Here is an 18935-nt window from a genome sequence, read left to right as displayed (position 1 = left end):
AATTAATACATAAATATACAGTCAGATCGGTGCCAAACTCATTTGTCTTTTGACTCTTCATCAGCTCAATAGCATGAGAATTAGAAGTGATTTACAAAGTAAATTTATTGAGTTTTCTTATTTATGTGTTACTGTTTAAAGCTTATAATTTAACTTTAAGCCCGCGTAGGTGGTGATAAATTATGAGTGTCTCTGTATAAATGAGTTTAAGAAGTTTGCGTCTAATTAGTCGTGCGATCCATTCTAGGATTGAGAAACAATCATATTCTCAATTCTATTGTTGTTTTAAAATGTTTCATAAAGGTAATCTTGCACACTTCTTGATGTATTGATCTACAAACTTTCCATTTATCCTAAACCAGAAATGTAAATTGTTGTCTAAAACTCGAACCAAATTTTAATTGCAGATTTAAAAACCTTATAAGATAGTATTCGAAGATAAATTAGCTAATTTTACCACAAGCATATTATAGTGAGTCGTATAAAGAAATATTTGAAATATTAAAAATGTCCTTATACATGTCATGCATGTGATCTCTAGACAAGGATATAACTCATTCAAGACAATAGCTATTATGAGAACGATTTTATATATTTGTTTCAATTTAATTTTACTTATAAAAATATATAATTTCAGATCTGTGGTTGAAGCAACGGATGTCCAGCTGAACATGCGCGTGGGCATCCATACCGGACGCGTCCTGTGCGGCGTGCTGGGTCTGCGCAAGTGGCAGTATGATGTTTGGTCAAATGACGTCACTCTTGCTAATAATATGGAAGCTGGAGGGGAACCTGGGTAAGTGGTACCAGTCTTGGTCTTATATTTGTCCGTTTAGCCTGTGATTCTTTATTTTTTAAATAGCTTAATTGAGTGGGTAACGTCAATTTAACTCTGGACTGACCACTAATTGATCATTGAACACAGCCATTTCCTTGCGGGCGTAGTTGCAGGTCATAATTTTTTGAAATACACTATTATTCAAAACAAGTATTTAGGAGAAACCTAATAAATAAATGGTTCAAATTTGTGTGCGACTTTTCTATTCTTCTTGTCAACGTCGATAAAAAATCGGTGGCGCGACAATATTTTTAAGTTTGGACCCAAGATTTGTTATCTGTTACATGATAATTTGCTTCCTCACACACGCCGTCCTCTTGTTCGGTCTAAAGCAAGCCATGCTAAATGCGCACATAGAAAGCACAGCCGGATATCGATTGATCGAACCCACGACCTCAGGGATGACAGTCGCACTCTGATGTCACTAGGCCTACTGATCTGCTCAACGTCGATATTAAACAGATATTTAAATGACTACACTTAACTGAATATGTATGGTGCAAAGTTCGATTTGCATATTACAGACGGGTGCACATTACTCAAGCGACGCTGGAGTGCCTGGGAGGCGCGTACGAAGTGGAGCCAGGCCACGGCGCTAGCCGCAACGCGTACTTACGAGATCATTCCATACAGACCTACTTTATTATTCCACCTCCCAGGCGAAGAAAGGTACGTTGACCCTTTAACCACGTAGTAACCAATGGTCGTCCAATGTGGGCGATTTGATACTTCAGATGACGTTGTTGGCGCGTTGAAAGTCCGTATGTTCGTTCGTCCGGCGATTGATTTGTAATGATGATGAAATGAGGATTTCAATGAAGAATTTTTCTCAAATTATATTTTAGCCCATCTTTATGACATTTAATTCATAGCTACGTCTATGATGGAAATTAATTATTTAAATTGTGTATGTTACGTTTTATTTAATGAATTGATTTTGTATCATCTCTGACATTAAACAAATCGAATCAAAGTTCTTATGTTCACATTAAATATCTTAAATAAAGGAATCACGGCGACTGTTAACCGGAAATCAGGTCAAGATGGTAAATAATGTAAACAAAGGGGAGAGTTACAGGTCGCAGAACCCCTGATGTTATTTCATTAAACATTCATGGTTCTTTTGGTTGTTTGTCATTCCGTTCATCGGTAACTTATCTCTGCAATTGAATAGTTTAAGCTAGAAGGCACTTCAACCCCTATTAATTATTACTTAAGGCGGCAGAAACTTAAAGAACAGCTTTAGGCTAAAGGTGGAATACTTCTTTGAAAATTCTTTATTCGTATAACATTATTTTAAGTGAAAACCTTGGGTTTTACCAACCAACATTATACGTGTCTGCTTATTCCTGGGCCTCAGATGCAGGTCCGAAGGTACGATTCCCGGTACAAAAGCACGTTTCACTCCTAAATAACCACTCCTCTCCAGAACTAGTTCTAAAAACTTTTATCTAGTTTCTAAATGTCACGAGATTGGGATTTAGTACCAATATAATATTATGTTTCTATAATATTATAGCGGATCCGACAGACGTTGTCCTGTCTACACGTCTTTAATTTCAAAATTTCAATTTTTAATAAGCCATTTTGATGAAAATTATTATTCAAATGTTATGACAATATCTAACGATCCAGCACATGGTCACACACGATATAACACAATAATAACAAAACTTTTTTTAAATTTCGGGACAGACTAAAATTAAAATTCGAATATTATTTAAAATTTGACACTGCGATGGTAGCGCCGTCTGTCGGATCCAATGTAAAACATTCCAAAATCAACAACAACTAATAAATTGAAAATTAATTAAAAAAACATTGTCCAGCGGACAAAATTGTGAATCTAAACCATTCATGAACACACAGAAAAAATTTCGTCTAAATCGGTCGAGTCGTTTAGGAGGAGTTCAGTCACATACACACGCACACAAGAAATATATATATTAAGATGTATATATGTTTCCTAAAACAATATTTGTTTTTCCAGATGTGCCTGACAGCCGGAATGGGTCTAAGTACAGGGTCCCGCAGGAAACTCTCGTTCAAAAACGTTTCAAACGTCGTAGTACAATTATTGCATTCGATAAAATTCAATGTCGACGTGCCATTTTCAAACATGGCCGCTTCGCCACAGGAGCTCAAAGCTAACGCCGCTAGAAAGGTATAATTTATATATTTTGCTATATTTAAATCCGATAAATTTATGTACTGTGGCGTCTTAAATTGGTTTTGCACTTCGACACGCCTTAATATAACAATACCGTGTCGGTTTTTATCAAGTTTAAGTTCACTATTGTGACGTTGATTAAGGTAAGTTTTATTATTTAGTAGTATTAATATTTTAAATAGTTTCGTAGATTATTAGGCATTAAATATTGAAATATTTTGACCCAAACGCCACAGTTTTATAATCGTAGTACTCACGTTATTTTTATTATGGTATGGCATAGATGAAACTAGAAGAAGCAAAACAATTTTTACTGCGATATGCTTAAGCCCACGGTGATCAATCTGAAGATTAGGGAATACATATAAGTCTCGCTTTTGATGTTCTGTTGTTATTGTAATTTGTACATTATGATATGTGCATTTGCGTCTGTATGTCGTTTCCCAAGCTTCGCGCCTGCGGTGTTAAAGCGAGTGGGACTACAAGAAGGTACACAATGAGCCCATATTGATGGAAAGGTAAAAAGACAAATACGCCCAGTCACTCAACGAATTCAAGATGTGTAAACATGTGGTCGTGAAAACATTTCATCCATTTTAAACGTTCAGAGAAAATTTAGTTTTCAACCCAACTGTACACTGCTGTAAATTTAAGTTCTGTTAGCAAATAGTCGAATCTCGCGGAAACCCGTCCGTTTCGTGCGTTTCGCGATGTGCCGAGGTAGTTAGGTGTGAGGTGAAGTGAGTGCTGTTGGCGGCAGGTGCAAGACTTGCGTCGCGCGCTGCACGCCGAGCCGGGCTCCGCGGAGGCACTGCGGCTGGCTGCCCTGAAGGACGACGTGAGCGCGCTGCACCGCCCCCCGCCGCCCTCGCCCCCCGCCTCCGCCCCGCACCAACACACCTTCGACGCCGTCATGCAACACCACGCACTACGCACACATGCAACGGTCCACACACACTCTCATACGCTAACAGACGTGAAGCAACTCACAATTTTTGATTGGCTTCTTGCCGCGTCGGATTTTGGTTGCTTTGCGTTCGCACTTTAAAACTAATAGAATGAGTAGGTTTTTGAGCGCTTCTCACGCAGCGATTGGAGCCCGAAGGCTCCTCGTTTTATTTTCGCTTAAAGAACGTAACGCAAATCTGGCTTCGTATCTTAGTAGTTTGATTTTGGGTGAATTTTCTGTGTGCCGCTTTTTCTAAATTTTACACTATGCTCTGATAATATTTCGGCTCGCGAATCTTTACAATTCTTAGGGGCTTTTTAAATATTGGAGTTAGCGATAAATGTTCTCATTTTGCACTTTGTGAATGTGTCGGTTTGCGTATTCAACATTTTAGTTGCTGGTTTGTCGAAGCTTCTCCAATTGCAATTCCACGGCGGAACCTTCCCCGCTCGTTATCGATGTGAACCCGTCCTCGGTAGGCTCCATTACCAGCAACTAACGTGAGACATCTGCTCGTTGTTTTTCAGATATTCCGACCCTGGACATTAGTTCCACAACAAAATCCCGCCGAAACAGTAAGCGCAGAGTGTTGTTCTTGTGTATTGTATCCCATCGTACACCGGATGACAATCCTCTACTTCTTAGGTCTATACTTTCCACATCACCTAATCGCGTTTCGGGAATACACGGGTCGCACACTCGACACCATTCGCTGTGATCTTTTGTATTCTGTAATGGTTGTTTGGAAATAAAGTCGAACGCACAAAACTGTGTTTCACTCGCTGCCCCGACTGGCCACATTGCACGGCATGGCATGGTCCCTATGCATGGATTTATAGTCTCTATAAGTTACTAACATAGGTGTTTAAGTTAAATCTTAAGTATATCTCTCATTTCCAATACTATTCAAATGAAATTTATGTCTGTAAAGTTTAAATGTAACTCTCAATGTAAATTGTTTTCTGATCTGATTGATGTTTCTATGGATGTGTCTATTGCAAATCTAATAATGTACGCTGCTTTGGAAATCTGGATTTTTCTAAGGTCAGTCCATACTATGGATGTAGCATGGATGGAGTCGGCATGTGGTCCCTCTGTGCCCCGAATCACACCCTCGTCACATCCAGTAGACGGTGCTGGAGTGTAGATGTTTTAATGTTTGGATGTTTCTACAGAATAAAGTGACGGAGAAGTTTAAGCGGCCTTTGAAAAAGCGTCATTCCTCTGTGTACCACCAGCCCACGAACCGCGTCAACAAGTACCTGGCGCAGGCCATTGACGCGCGCTCCGTGCACCGCGAAAAGGCCACACACGTGCACTTGCTGACACTTTGCTTTAAGGAACCTGATAAAGAAGAACAGGTAACCTAGACAGCAGGTCTATGGTATACGCTTTTTCTTAGACATTCTATTTTCTTTTCCATTTTTCTTTTCATTCTATTTAATTCTACCGCTAAGGAAGGAATAAATGTAGAACTTACAGGTTTTTAGAACTCAAAGCTAATTCTTGTCGGCTGTCTCAGTTGTAAACCCCCTTGACTTTGTAAATTTTAACTTTCGGATTCTTTATTTCCAGTATCGCGCTTCAACAGATGGTGGATGGGCTGGTTCTTTAAGTGCTGCTTTGGGTGCTTTAGTGGCAGCTGGAGCGCTCCAAGCCGCAATACTACCACGGACATTGATCCTTCTTATACTCTTCGTCATCGCTTTCGTCTGGTCTGCTGCTGTACTCGTTCTGACGTTGGCAGCCAGGCTCAGACTCATACCATGTGATATATCAAGACCGTTTGCACTAAGGAATGCCATTACTACGTTTACTATTGTTTTGGGCTACGCTGTCGGACAAGCTAACGTGGTAGGTTGGTTCTTATGTAGTAAAGTCTAATTCAAAATAACTTTTTTCACTTCAACACACAGAAAAGAAGTTGAATTAATTCTTACTCTACATTAAATACCAGTTCGCAGGTCAAGGGCGTAGAGCAGGCAAGAAACTATCCGCCACTCTTTATTATATATAGCGGATATAAATATTTAATTAAAGTCTGCTATATCGTTATTGTTATTTTGTGTGTTTGTATTTTTGTAATAAATGTTATGTCTATATCTATAGCCAAAGTATTTTACTTAAGTGAAAGATGTTTTTTATCGGTCATCTATTTTTTAATTAATTTGTTCGGTGAACGGGCAGCAGGCTCATCTGATTAGTGATAGCCCATGGCGACTTGTTACCTTGCTTGCGAGTGCGTTTCCGGCCTTTTTTTGTTAAAAATGTACAAATCATTATCATATAAGTGTATTGCATAAATCATTATTAAAAGTTTGAAAGTAAATAAACAAAGAATTATTACAAAATTGAAACCTATAAGAAAGAACAGCTGTCAAGTCATTATTAACTTCAGATTTTATGCGGTCTCAATAATGAACACAAATTTTCCAGTTGTCATGCCAACCGGTAAACGTGTGCGGCAATCTAACAGAGAACACAACGACCATGGATGGACTAAGATCTTTAAAAGGGGATGCGGTATCCGCTCTATGGAGCAGTCCGGACATACATCGCATGTGCCCTATACCACTGTACATAACTCTCGGGTGCTGTTTGAGTATGTTAACGGTCGCCGTGTTCTTGCGATTACCGATATTGATAAAGGGAATTCTACTGGCGGTGATGACGGCAGGATATGTGGCTGTGATGTTGATTTACCATAAATACCTGTTCGATTGCTACGATCTTATGACTGAGTGAGTATATAATAATAATAATAAGTTTCGTTCGCATCTTATTGACATACGTTATTAGAAATTTAATTATTTAGAATTTTATTGCTCTAAGATGCGACTCCTCCAACTTGTTCCAATAAATAGTTTTCTGTGTAATTTATTCAGCCATTTCGAGTAAGTCGTGGAACCATCTTGACGTATTTACAATTTTCTTAACCTACATAGTATGAATAATAAAATTTATAAATAGAAAATTAAAACATATTTAAAAACTTTGCGTTCCTCGCTTTATTGCGATACTTATTCGTTGAGCAAGGAATGCACCAGCTCACCAGTACTATCTACCAGACTCCAGCTTAATAATAATAATAAATAAAAAAGTAAAAGTAGTATTAAACAAACTTAATTTTTATTTTCTTAAAATAATTACATTATTTAACCGTATTTTATTTTAAAGCTTAAATCTTTAATGAGGCCATAGAGTCTACTTTAAGGGAAAGAAAATCAGAAGTTGGAGGACTCTTATACTTGAGCCGTTTATTATTTTTGTGAGAAATCGTGACACTGGTTTTGTTAAATTTTCAGTTCGGGCGTAGTTAGTTCGGCATACGTTTCCAGTGCATGGGCGGTCGCCCTGGCACTCGCTGTGCTGCTGCATGCGAGGCAGACCGAGTGGACGGCGAGGCTCGACTTCTTGTGGCAGGTGCAGGCCAGGGATGAGAAGCGCGACATGGATGCGTTACAGGTTTACATACCGACTATTTAAATTTGAATCATAATTATTAAGGGGCGCTTACATGTCGCAAATTCGAAGCGATTAATTGCCAGATTTACCGCATGTCCTGTGTGACAAATTGACTTTGACACATTGATAATTTACAATCTATAAGTTGTCTTTGATATTGTATGGTGTTGCTATTAATATAACAAATCACATCGTGTCCTTTATGATTAAGTTTGCTTCCTTCCATTGAATGTTTAAAATGTGTCTGATATATTTACGAGGACCTTGGAACAGTTAAGTTATGTCAGATTCCTAGTTAATTGATAATTGTCATTTATGTGCAAAGAAACCAACCTATTTAGGGGTTTTACATTTATTTATGATCGGGGCCTGGAGGACAGATAGCAAATATAATAGCGAATTATAGATACATATAGATCGAGTGTCCATGAGCGGCGGTATCACATAACATCAGGTGAGCTTCCTGTCCGTTTGCCCCCTGTTGTATGAAAAAAAAAATATATATGATGGATTTTCTTAAACGACCGGAGCGGACTAATTATTAAAAGCCCGGCAACGCACTGGTGAGTCTGGAATTCAGATTATCCATAGGCGGCGGTATACGATGAGGTGAGCCTCTTGCCAGTGTGCTCCCTGTTCTGTAAAAAAGGCTGTCATATATAAGGGTTGGTATAAAATTCTAATAAAATTAAAATAGAACAATTACTCTTACAGGCATCAAACAGAAGAATACTTTTTAATCTGCTCCCTGCACACGTGGCTACACATTTCTTGGATAATCAGTTCAGAACAAATATGGTAATTTCAATTGGTATATGCGCTTAAACAGTTATAAATCGAGTTAAAGTGCTTAAAACTGCTTTTAATTTGGGAAAATCTTTCGATCATTAAGACATAACGCTCATTCATCAATCATCATTCAATTGGCACAATCATTCATTCAATTGCTTTGTCTGTTACGCACTTCGCACAAAATTATTTAGGGTCAAATGACAGTGAGAATATGAAAATATTAAAAAAAATATGACGTATCGAAAACCTAGAATTTTTAGTTAAATATTTTAACTGTTAGCCGTTCATGCAAATAGGATTTGTTTTGGTTTTCATTCATGCTTTTAACACTTTGACATTTGCTAGCACGACCGAAACTTATCTTATTCTGCTCCCAGCGAAAAATGTTTTTAAGTTATCCAAAGTCTTATTATCCTTCATAAAAAATATATAAAATCGTAAAAATGATTCCTATTATACGTACAAAATTCATTAGTTAAATCATATATTATATAGTTTGATATTATACAATACCGATGAGATGCCACTCAACTTCTCTTGATACTCTTTACTTGGTTTGATTTCGAGGTTACATTTACGTCTAAGAGTAACTTTTCTATTCTCTTGACCTTTAACGTAACACAATAGCTCCTGATTGCCTAAAAATTCTTAGAAGTTTTTCGTAAAACAATGATTCCCAAACTTTGGATGGCTCTAAAAGCAATGATCGCCGGGTGGACGGTATCTGTCATTGGGCCTGACGTGCACGGCTTTCCACGCAATGCTGACTCAAGAAGCGCGGTTGGCAGGACCTCTACCACCAGTCGTACCACCGGGCCGGGGTGGTCTTCGCCTCTATCACCAACTACCACGAGTTCTACATGGAGCTTGACGGCAACAACCAGGGAATGGAGTGCCTGAGGCTGCTGAATGAAATTATTGCCGATTTTGATGAGGTACGCATTTTTAATTTTTAAGTATTTTAATAAGCCATAAACCCAAATGGAGGATTAAAAGTAATAAAAATTTCGTTCTTGATTTATTTCATTGCTATAATTTAGGGGAAAATTTAGTTTAAACCAAGTTAAGCAAGGTAGTAGATCGACTTATTTATTATTACAAAAATATAAACATTCTTACAGATTTTGCAAATACATTACAATACACAACATTACAATATACAATTCAGGCACAGGAGGCTGATCATCTACTTGCCTATTAGATTGAGAAATCATCATGAAACCGTAGCGCCACTGGTTTTTATTACGTAGCTAAATTGCTATTGTAAGTAGTTAAATTAAGTTTTTAATTTCAAATTTAAATTTTAGTTACTCGGGGAAGAACGATTCAGTGCGATTGACAAAATAAAAACTGTCGGTTCAACGTATATGGCAGCCGTCGGTCTAATACCTGACAAGAAGATGGCCGACGACCCAAGTACAAAGAAACATTTGGCGACACTTGTAGAATTTGTCTTCGCTATGAGAGATAAACTTAAAGATATTAATGATAATTCTTATAACAACTTCATGCTACGAGTCGGTAAGAAACTTTTTTATAAAATCTTTTAAATCTTTAACGCAATTGAAAATATAAGTTAAATGTCTATGTCTACTGTTTAATAATTATTTCAATGCCATTGTGAAACTTTTGTACGAATTACGGAGACATTTGTATAAAAATATATTTAATTGAAAATGTTTGACCTTTTTTTAAAAATATCACCATTGTTATAATTTTATGGACCTTTTTACTTATTGTAGTAACAGGGGAACTTGATTTTTTTTTGTTGAAAATGTACACTTTGTGAACCTCTTGCAGGCATAAACGTCGGACCAGTCGTTGCCGGCGTAATCGGGGCCAGGAAACCTCAATATGACATTTGGGGCAACACCGTGAACGTCGCCTCTCGCATGGACTCCACGGGCTTGCCCAATCACACTCAGGTCACGGAGGAAGTCTTTCAGGCTCTCAAAGACTTGCCTTATCAGTTCGTGTGTCGGGGGAAGGTCAAAGTGAAGGGAAAGGGGGAAATGACGACCTATTTCTTGACAGAACGAGCTCCCACGAGCACTAACAACCACCATATTGCCAGCAATCCACCGCCAAATCCTCCCACCGCCTACGGCGGCGTAGCGACTCCTTTAGCCATGTTGCAAAACTCGGCGCGAAGAGCCGTAGCGCCCGCGTCACGACTTCCACCCTTACGAGAGGCGACCACCGCCGGGGAAAATGAGCCTCTGCTCCCAAACAACCACCAGAACGGCAACAAGGGAAGCAAAGGACGGAGAAATAACGTCGAAGATACTCCCCCTCCGCCCCCACCCCACGGTATTAACGGCAATCCCAGGTGGCCTCCCCCGAGAGCCCTGGTTCCTCCCTGGCCTAGACCCCAGGAGCCTCGACCGCCGGTCGCCCACAAGAGGAGAGCCCCCCCCAGGTTACCCAGACCGAGATCCAGCGAAAGTTTGCCTTTAGCGAGAAGTCCAAGAGTGCACTCGTCCGCTGACGAACTCAGTTCGCTGACGCGCTCCCCGAGTTTGAGCTCCTCCGACGAGAGTTATTCCCGGACGACAGACGCTTCCCCTTCACCCCCGCGAGCCGCCCAATGGCAGCCACCTCGACCTCAAAAAGTCGAAATAAACCCGAACCCGGGATACGACTATTACTCTCCCGTCAGAAAGGAGTCACCCAACATCATTTACGACTTCTACCTTAAACACAGGTTGAATAAAAAACCGTCTCTCGATGACAAACTCCTCGATGGCAGTATAAACCTTCAAAAAGAAGAGGACAAATTGCAGAGGAGCATATTGAATATGCACCAGATGTCCGCCAAGAGAGACGGGAGCAGCCAAACGGATAAAAAAGACGTCCCGCACAGGTTTACGCAAAGGACGAGTTCGTTTTCGAGTTCGGGCAGTCGACCTAATAATTTGAAACATTTGAACGATGCGAGGGAAGTCTTCACTAAACGCAGCCCTTCTGACATTGCCTGTGTTCCACCATTCGAAAGGGAGATACAGAGACTACTCGATGATAAGAATCTCGTGTTGAACTCTCCAAAAATCGAAAGAAAGGATTTGAAGTTGGACCTAAGGTGAGAAAGTTTTTATTTAAAAAAGTGAACATGCTAGTTATTCTTCTATTTTTGCCTACATTGGCACTATAGAACATAAAAAGTAAAACAGTTTTGCCCCTAATATTTATTAATTAATTTTTCTAAAAGTAAATGTAAACACGATTGATGAAAAGAGACGGGAGACAGGCAATCAATCAATCAAAATTTTAAATATTTCAAATAGGTAAACAAGTACACTTATGAACGTTAAAAAAATTTAGATTAATTGTAAATTTACATTAACTACCAGTTCGCAAGTCAAGGGCGTAGAGTGGGTGGTTGTAAACCCACTGATAAAATTTAGAATTCACGATCATTTGCCTCTGTAAAACTATAATTGTAACCGCCCCAGGGCTGCGAACGCGTGCGTCGAAGCAGTACGCGCGAGTAACAACAACAGTAGTCCGCTACACGCTGTGGGTTTGGCCGCCATCACACACTTGGCTAGGAATGACCCTCCCGCCATCGCACACCCCCCTGTGATACCCTCTCCCCGGACGGACTTCCCGGGCGTCCTGCCCACGGATGTTGTCGTGGACTTGCCTTCGCCGACGCATTCCAAGCAGAGCACCAAGTAAGTTGTATATACGTAATATGAACTTAATAATCTTCGTAAATTTTTAGAGAAAAAGTTGGGTATTGTGCAGCAGAAATATTTTCAGTAAGTTTAAATAAGTGAAATGATTGCATATTATGATAAATGAACACACCTTTTACAGTCCACCACCACCACGAAAGGAACCTGAAATTACCAAAGAAAAGCGAGAAAATGTGGAAAGACTACATCATCGGGTATGTGTAAACTTTAATCAGTATTTTTCATTTATTTTGGGTTTTCAGAGAAACAGCCTGAGTAATTAGGAAATGAGAAATCTTATCAACATTTAACTAGTTTTGAAACGAATTTCTTCATTCTCAGGTCCATCATCGAGAATTAGGTGTCTATGGGGAGAGTCAATCCGAGTGGAGTTCCTCTTGCTCCGAAGGAGAGGGAGAAGGAGAATGCGGACAACCAGAGAGCACAGGCTACACCACAGACGACCCAGCTCTGGAAAACGTGTCTATGCTCAACGAAGCCGGTCTGACGGACGCCGAGGCCGCCCTGAGCGACGTCAACTCCTGTTATTTCGACCGGGATGATGATATCTCTTCCCGGGCGTCCTCTCGTCTCTTGGACTCGGAGGCTCTGGTCTCCTTGGAGTCCCTCAGCGCCATTTACGACTCGGACGAACCAGCTCACAGGTATTTGGCGAACATTCGAACCGTCAGTGAATCCATCACCAGAAACTTCGGCCAGTCCGCTCATGTGACCGATGGCGAAAGCGACGTCTGATGGCTCACGTCTCGGCACGGTTTTTCCCGCGTTTGAATCGTCGTAATGGCAGCGCGTTTAACCGCACGCGGGTAAGAAGACATCCAGCTCTCTTATGAAATACTCACTCTAGCGCTCGTCCTTCCACTGTGATCGTGTCACTTAAGATGTGCCTGATTCTGTGTATTTGTGTAAATTGTTAATATGTATATGTACTGTAGTGCCATGAGATGGCGCCACGAATCATCTAGAACGTGATCTCTACAATTACAAGGTGCTCTGACTTAGTAATATTTGTTCGACTTGTGATAGACCAATCTGTCGGTGTCGAGGGCTGGCCCCTTCTCGAGATTGACTGCTCGACCTGTAGATATAAGTATTGCTGCATTTCATTGTGTATTTAGCGTAATGTTCTCTCTCGAATATCTGCGCTTTCTTTGACGGACGAGTCTCTTAGTTCTAGTCAGTATTTTTTCTCGTTAGTGCCATCGGCCATCACAACAATTTAAAATAATCTCGTAGTCCGACTAGGCGTTGAATAGATATACCCAAAGTACAATCCGAATATTTGTTGTAGAATATTCTCGAATATTATAGAGGTTAGTGGATGATTTCGTGTCAATTTCATGTATTCGAATTTTCGTAGAGTAAGGATAGCTGTCTAAGGTTATTTTTGAAATTTAAAGTCTGTACTTAAAATATTGGAAATAGTTAAAATATATATTCATCAAATTTGACGTGGCTAAACTGACCGACCGTAGATTATGTGATTCTTTCTTTTTGACTTGATGATTAAAATGTGACCATATTTAACCGATTTCAAGTACTATCAGCAAAAGCTTTATATAATAGCATTGATAATTTCATAACTTAAATTCTGCCACAATTACCCTTAGTGGTAAAATCTAATGCAAATATCTTCGGAATATTCGAAAAAACAAATGAAAATCGGAACTAATCTTGCGATTGTTTTATAGTTTCTGCTGATAGTACCTACAATGTGCAATAGCTTATTTGTTTCCGTGATATTAATATAACTTTGTAAATATCGTTATACTGTCAAGTGCTATATATTAATTAAGTAGGTTTAGTGAACAACTTTTTATCTATCATTTGCCTTTTTAATGGAATTTATAATTATTCGTGCCAAATACTGTTATGTTTCTTATTAAGTGGTTGGTTAAGTTCATTTTTAAATATTTCTGTTAAGATAGTTTTAATAGACTTGTCATTCAAAGTTACCATTTTCGATAGATGTGTATTATTTCAAATATAATGGATATCCTTCATCAATGGCCCGTTTTCCAAATAGATTGTTAATGACAGGTCTTAACTGCAATAATCAAATTTTGACATATGGGCTTATAATCAATTTGTAAAAATTGTTGTTTAATCATGTAGCTATTTCGATGTAAACTTTCTTTCTTATTTATTTGATTATGCAATATTATAATTCTTTATAACTGATTAAAGTGATTTAAATAATTTTAGTGTTTATTACTCGACAGTTCCCTGTGTTCGCTTCTTACCATAGTAATACAGTAAATTATATTTTACGATCTAAATCAATTGGCAACTATGAAAAATACAATTTAAATAAATATACAAAATCAAAAATATCATTTTCGGTTTTATTTTTACTCCATATTAACCACTCGCGTACAACCATAAAATATAAGCAAGATAATGAAATATAAATTGCTATGTACCAAACTAGTGTATTGAAACAATTAAAGAGAGTGGATACGTCTGTTTATACTCTCAGGACGTTACTTCGACGATTTAGTTAATCGCCAGTCACGCTTATAAAACTAAGAAAGCTTAAGTGAGCAAATTGTATAACCTAATTCGTACACTCGTGGGGTTTTAATAGCAGATGAACAATTTTTTACGTTTTCTGATACAGTACAGTCTGCAACAAACTATCGCTTCTCACTTGTAGGAACATTTGGTGTAACAGATTTGAGAACTGGCAGTGAATGTAAAATAAGAAGCATTTAATCAATATTTCTTTTTTGACGTTTGTAAGTGTACATTGCGTTACTACGTGAATAAATGATTTTTGACTTTAACTTTTCTTCCATATTCGAGGGTAAAACAGCTAGTTCGCCGCCCACAACTAGTATCCCCCTCCTCAGATTGTATAAAAGAACAAAATCACAGAAAATGTACTTCCTTCATCCCTCTTCCCCCAATCAACTTATACATGTCAGTCCTACTACTGGTTAAAGTCTGAGAACTGGATGGTTATATATGTATAATAAAGGAGGTAAAATCAAACCCAAAAATTATATAATGTGCATTTTAAACGAAATTGTTGAATTGTAAAGTATTCTAGGACATATGACAATTGTAGGCAAGGGCGGCTAAAACTTCTTAACCTTGAAAATTTGTTAATCTGCCCCTGACTATATCTCAATTATCACATCTTACTTCACCTGGTTCATCCATTGTGATGAGAGAGAGAAACAAACAGTTAACCAGAAAGATTTGACGGTTATTAAAGCTATTGAAATTCATTTTAACCTTAAAGGAAGACACGTAGCATTGTCGGTGAGTGTAATATACAGCATACAAATAAGCTATGTAACCTTGATCAGCTATATTAAGACTAATATGATTAAAACATTACTCAACTATTACGTTGTATATAGGTACATAGTTATTTAATATATTTTAGACAGAAATATAGTTTTCAACAGCTTTACGATGAGTCTGATAATGTAGAAATATATCTGTATTTATTTATAATAAACTTTTTCTTATCTTTGTGTTTTGGATGAGCTTATAAACTAAACGATAATGTTACACAGAAGAAAAAGACACAAGGAAGTGTCATGTTATTGTGTTTACGCTGTAATGAAAGGAGATAGATGATACTTGCTCTTTAAAGCAACGGCCATGAAATTGACCATCAACGCCACTTTATTTCAACTCCCATTATATTTACCTATTGTATTTTCAACAAAAAAAAATAGAAAAATTAAACCTGAAATACCTGTGAACCTTCGTTACTTAGGTTGTATACACACGAAATACGTGGCTATAAACTACTAATTGATGTCGACGCAACATTTTTTTTTTGGAACATAATGGTATCACTTACTAAACAACTGACTGGTAACTTGACTAACTGACCTGTATGTCTTATAAATAAGGAAATTATAAAGAAATTAAATTTTATTATTATTAGTATCCAGAAGTATACTAACAAATTTGTACAGTAACAGTAGGTAGTAAAGCACTAAAATATTTTAGTTTTGTTAAATGTTTTTATTTTATTATTGTTAGAGTTTTAAAATTTGGCCCAAGTTTTCCAAGACTGGTACATCCTCAAAATGATTATTCAACGGATATGTAGTTTCTCATTATGGTACCTACTGTATTACGTAGTTTTATTAATCGTCATAAGGAAAATGATTATTAATATCCAACAAAATCCAATATCATTACAATGTTATTTCCTGCGAATGCCGTAAATTGAGTTTCTATTATTTAATAGCCATAATTGGAAACTAGAAACTGATTCTCATTTCCTTATCCTTTATAAAACTCCATATTTTCTAATCCACTGACATACTTACCGCATTATGACAGGCACAGAACACAAAAAATGTTTCAGCTATATATTTCTTAAGTACTTACTTCGTACTTATGTAATGCTTATAAGTGTCCTGGATTCAATTTCCTATATTGTTTGCGGAAAAAGGGTTCCATTAGGTTACCTTCGCTCTCTACCACACATACATCGTAAATTATTAATAATAATGTTTTAGACACATAATCAAAGGTTAAGAGTTAGATAACAAATGTCATGATAATGGTTGGCATGGTGATGGCTATTGATTATATCAGTTCCTGGGACCCGTTGGTACGGAAATAAGGTCAAAGTTATATACTTACTTTTTGTAGTCTCACAATAACCATTGGAATTGGAATTGAAACCATTGGAAAAGTATAAGGTTGTTCTTTAAGTATAAAATGTTTATAAATACAGTAGACATAGACAGACAGAAAGAACGGCGATAGGTAATGTAATTAATACAATAAAAAGCTAATCAAATTCTTGGTAGACGACGTTATGTTCTCTAGGAATACGTGAGTCAGGACATACAACGCGCCAGCAATGACTGGTTGTTAAATTCAAAAATTCATGGCGGTTGGTCTGCGGTCGTGATGTGCATTGACGCAACATAAAGACAACCGATCTTACCTTAATAATTTACATTGGAAGAGTAGAGAAATATTGATGTTAGTTATTATATTTAAGTTTCATCCTTATAATCCATTTTCGGTTTAGAAATTAAACATTTACCTTGTCTAGACCCAAAGGTATGGCAGGTATCAGGTATGAACTATGACGCGGCCCGCACAGCTGCCCCTCGCGTCGCCGCCGCTCATTGGCTGCGAAAACCGGTTTTGTACCCCGCGCCGCACCCCCCTCGTACAACTATCAAACGAATTCTTATTCATACACCTCGTCACGACCGTTGCTGCCGCAGAGCGTGCGCATCGAGTCTAATTTTCCGCGTAATCTTATCGAAATGTGAAACGCGGAATTCTTTATTGTACTCAATAAAAGTGATACCATAAGTGAATTTTCTACGAGTGCAAACAGCACGGTAAACGAGCGCTATGAAAACATTCAGTCATTGTGTTTTTGTTCTTTTTGTTTCAACTGCGCTTCGTGGTCGGCCTCAACGTAAGCTTACCTTTGCCATGTGCGTAAGGTAGAAGTGCTTCTGTTAGTTTATAAAAAAACTAATATGTTAGCTTAGCGAGTGTGTGGTGAAGTGAATCATAGTTGTCAATATGAAAGTGACAGTGTGTTTTGGTGCTGTGCGAGTGTTGGTACCTTGTGGGGCTGGCGACCTTTTGGTGAGGGACCTCGTACGGGAAGCAACGCTGCGATATAAGAAAGCTACTGGACAGGTGAGATTAATTTTTTAGTTGTATTGAAACCGTTTCTGATAAACAATAAAATAACAACCATATTATATAAAACCCTGACCAACAAAACTGCTGTAGTACATAGGTATTATTAAAAGTTTTTCGCGCCATTTAACTATCGGAGACAGGTAATTGACAAAAGGGATCGGCATACTTGTCAGCAATGTTAATAAATCTAGGTATCCAATTATACTTTATACAGAAATTGCTCGTATTCGATAGGACATTCTCGCATATTTGTGTAAACTATTAATTTTTAGTTTTAGTTAATTATTTATTACTGTATCGTAACTTAACATTATGCTTTAACTAAAATTGCAAAACAACTACTAGAAACTGGTTTATGAGCATTTATAAGATTAATACAACAGGGAATATCAATCTTGTAAGGTCTGGTTTTAGTGTCAGGTTTGAGACTAGACTATCCTTTATGTTTCTTCGAAGTTTCGTAATGGCAGTGCTAGTTTTTGCGTATCTAATGGAGGTATGTACGTGCAGGCGGACGGCGGACCACTTTCGCGACATTTTATCAATTTGACATAGTGGTTGTAGCGGTATCTCGTGGTTAATCGGTGGTTAAATTATGGAAGTATTGAATTCTCAATTTACGAATTAACGAATCGAAGCCAAATGTATGTGTTTTCCCGTTGATGGTTAAACCGTTAGGTCAGCTGTTGCGTCGGTTTTATTTTGTTGCATAAAATTACGCGAAGTTTGCAGTGTGATGCGTTTATAAGTATACGTCGAATAAACTAAATATTGAATAAAAGCGCGTTCATACGCGGTGTAAAGTTCATAGCGGTTTATTAGCGTGTAGGTACTCTGTAAAATACTCTATTTATCCGATCTGTATTTACATAAATTGCAAATTAAATCCATTTTTTATCACTACATACGCATAACTTTTTCTTATTTCTTGGGATTTTTTTTTCAATAAACTTAATTCTTCCTTAAGTATTTTCTGTCAAAGTACAGAAATATTGCCAGCCACAGAAAATTTGTTATCATAATCACGCACCATCAAACACTTATGCTTTAGTTTTATATTGTGTATATGTTACTTTATTGTAGTCATAGTACCTATGTAAATTTTGTATCCGCGATGGAAGGCTCACAGAACGTCTATTATAGACAGCAGCCTTTAACAATATCTGCAGCATACAAACCCGTAATATGCGAAATTGTGAAGAGGCAAATAAACTAGCTGATACTCATGTCTTCGCTGGGAACTAGGAGAAATAACATGGCCAAGGTCAATTTAAATTAGTTCAACGATGCATGAAGATGATACTTATATTTGCATTATGTACACACAAATTTGTAATAAACAGTTAATTGTTACTTAGGCTTATAGGCTGA

At 37.8% G+C, this 18935-nt stretch overlaps 2 protein-coding genes across 8 annotated transcripts in view; both read left to right on the top strand.

Moving 5' to 3' along the window:
* LOC110991594 (Ca(2+)/calmodulin-responsive adenylate cyclase) overlaps positions 1–14109 on the top strand; it is a 78881-nt gene extending 64772 nt beyond the window's left edge. The window contains exons 8-22 of one of the 5 annotated variants that reach the window (XM_045629933.1): positions 638–796; positions 1363–1507; positions 2829–3002; positions 4485–4532; positions 5133–5318; positions 5533–5811; positions 6394–6698; positions 7263–7422; positions 8137–8220; positions 8988–9149; positions 9522–9735; positions 10015–11293; positions 11667–11888; positions 12034–12106; positions 12234–14109. In XM_045629933.1, coding sequence (XP_045485889.1) covers positions 638–796; positions 1363–1507; positions 2829–3002; positions 4485–4532; positions 5133–5318; positions 5533–5811; positions 6394–6698; positions 7263–7422; positions 8137–8220; positions 8988–9149; positions 9522–9735; positions 10015–11293; positions 11667–11888; positions 12034–12106; positions 12234–12647 — 3904 coding nt within the window. In that variant the 3' untranslated portion in view covers positions 12648–14109. Of the gene's footprint in view, positions 1–637; positions 797–1362; positions 1508–2828; positions 3003–3768; positions 3955–4484; positions 4533–5132; positions 5319–5532; positions 5812–6393; positions 6699–7262; positions 7423–8136; positions 8221–8987; positions 9150–9521; positions 9736–10014; positions 11294–11666; positions 11889–12033; positions 12107–12233 lie in introns of all 5 variants that reach the window. The other 4 variants (XM_045629932.1, XM_022257020.2, XM_045629931.1 and 1 more) reach the window with 4 other exon arrangements.
* A 2987-nt stretch (positions 14110–17096) lies between these two features.
* The window catches only part of LOC110991573 (partitioning defective 3 homolog), a 50708-nt gene continuing 48869 nt past the window's right edge, over positions 17097–18935 (top strand). For all 3 annotated transcript variants that reach the window (XM_022256968.2, XM_022256964.2, XM_022256960.2), the window contains exon 1: positions 17097–17558. In XM_022256968.2, the coding sequence (XP_022112660.2) occupies positions 17439–17558 (120 nt within the window). In that variant the 5' untranslated portion in view covers positions 17097–17438. The remainder of the gene's footprint in view (positions 17559–18935) is intronic.

The sequence above is a fragment of the Pieris rapae genome, chromosome 11 (assembly GCF_905147795.1).
Source record: "Pieris rapae chromosome 11, ilPieRapa1.1, whole genome shotgun sequence".
Classification (NCBI taxonomy): Eukaryota; Metazoa; Arthropoda; class Insecta; order Lepidoptera; family Pieridae; genus Pieris; species Pieris rapae.
Note: the sequence above shows the minus strand (reverse complement) of the source record. Positions and strands in the feature narration are given on the sequence as shown.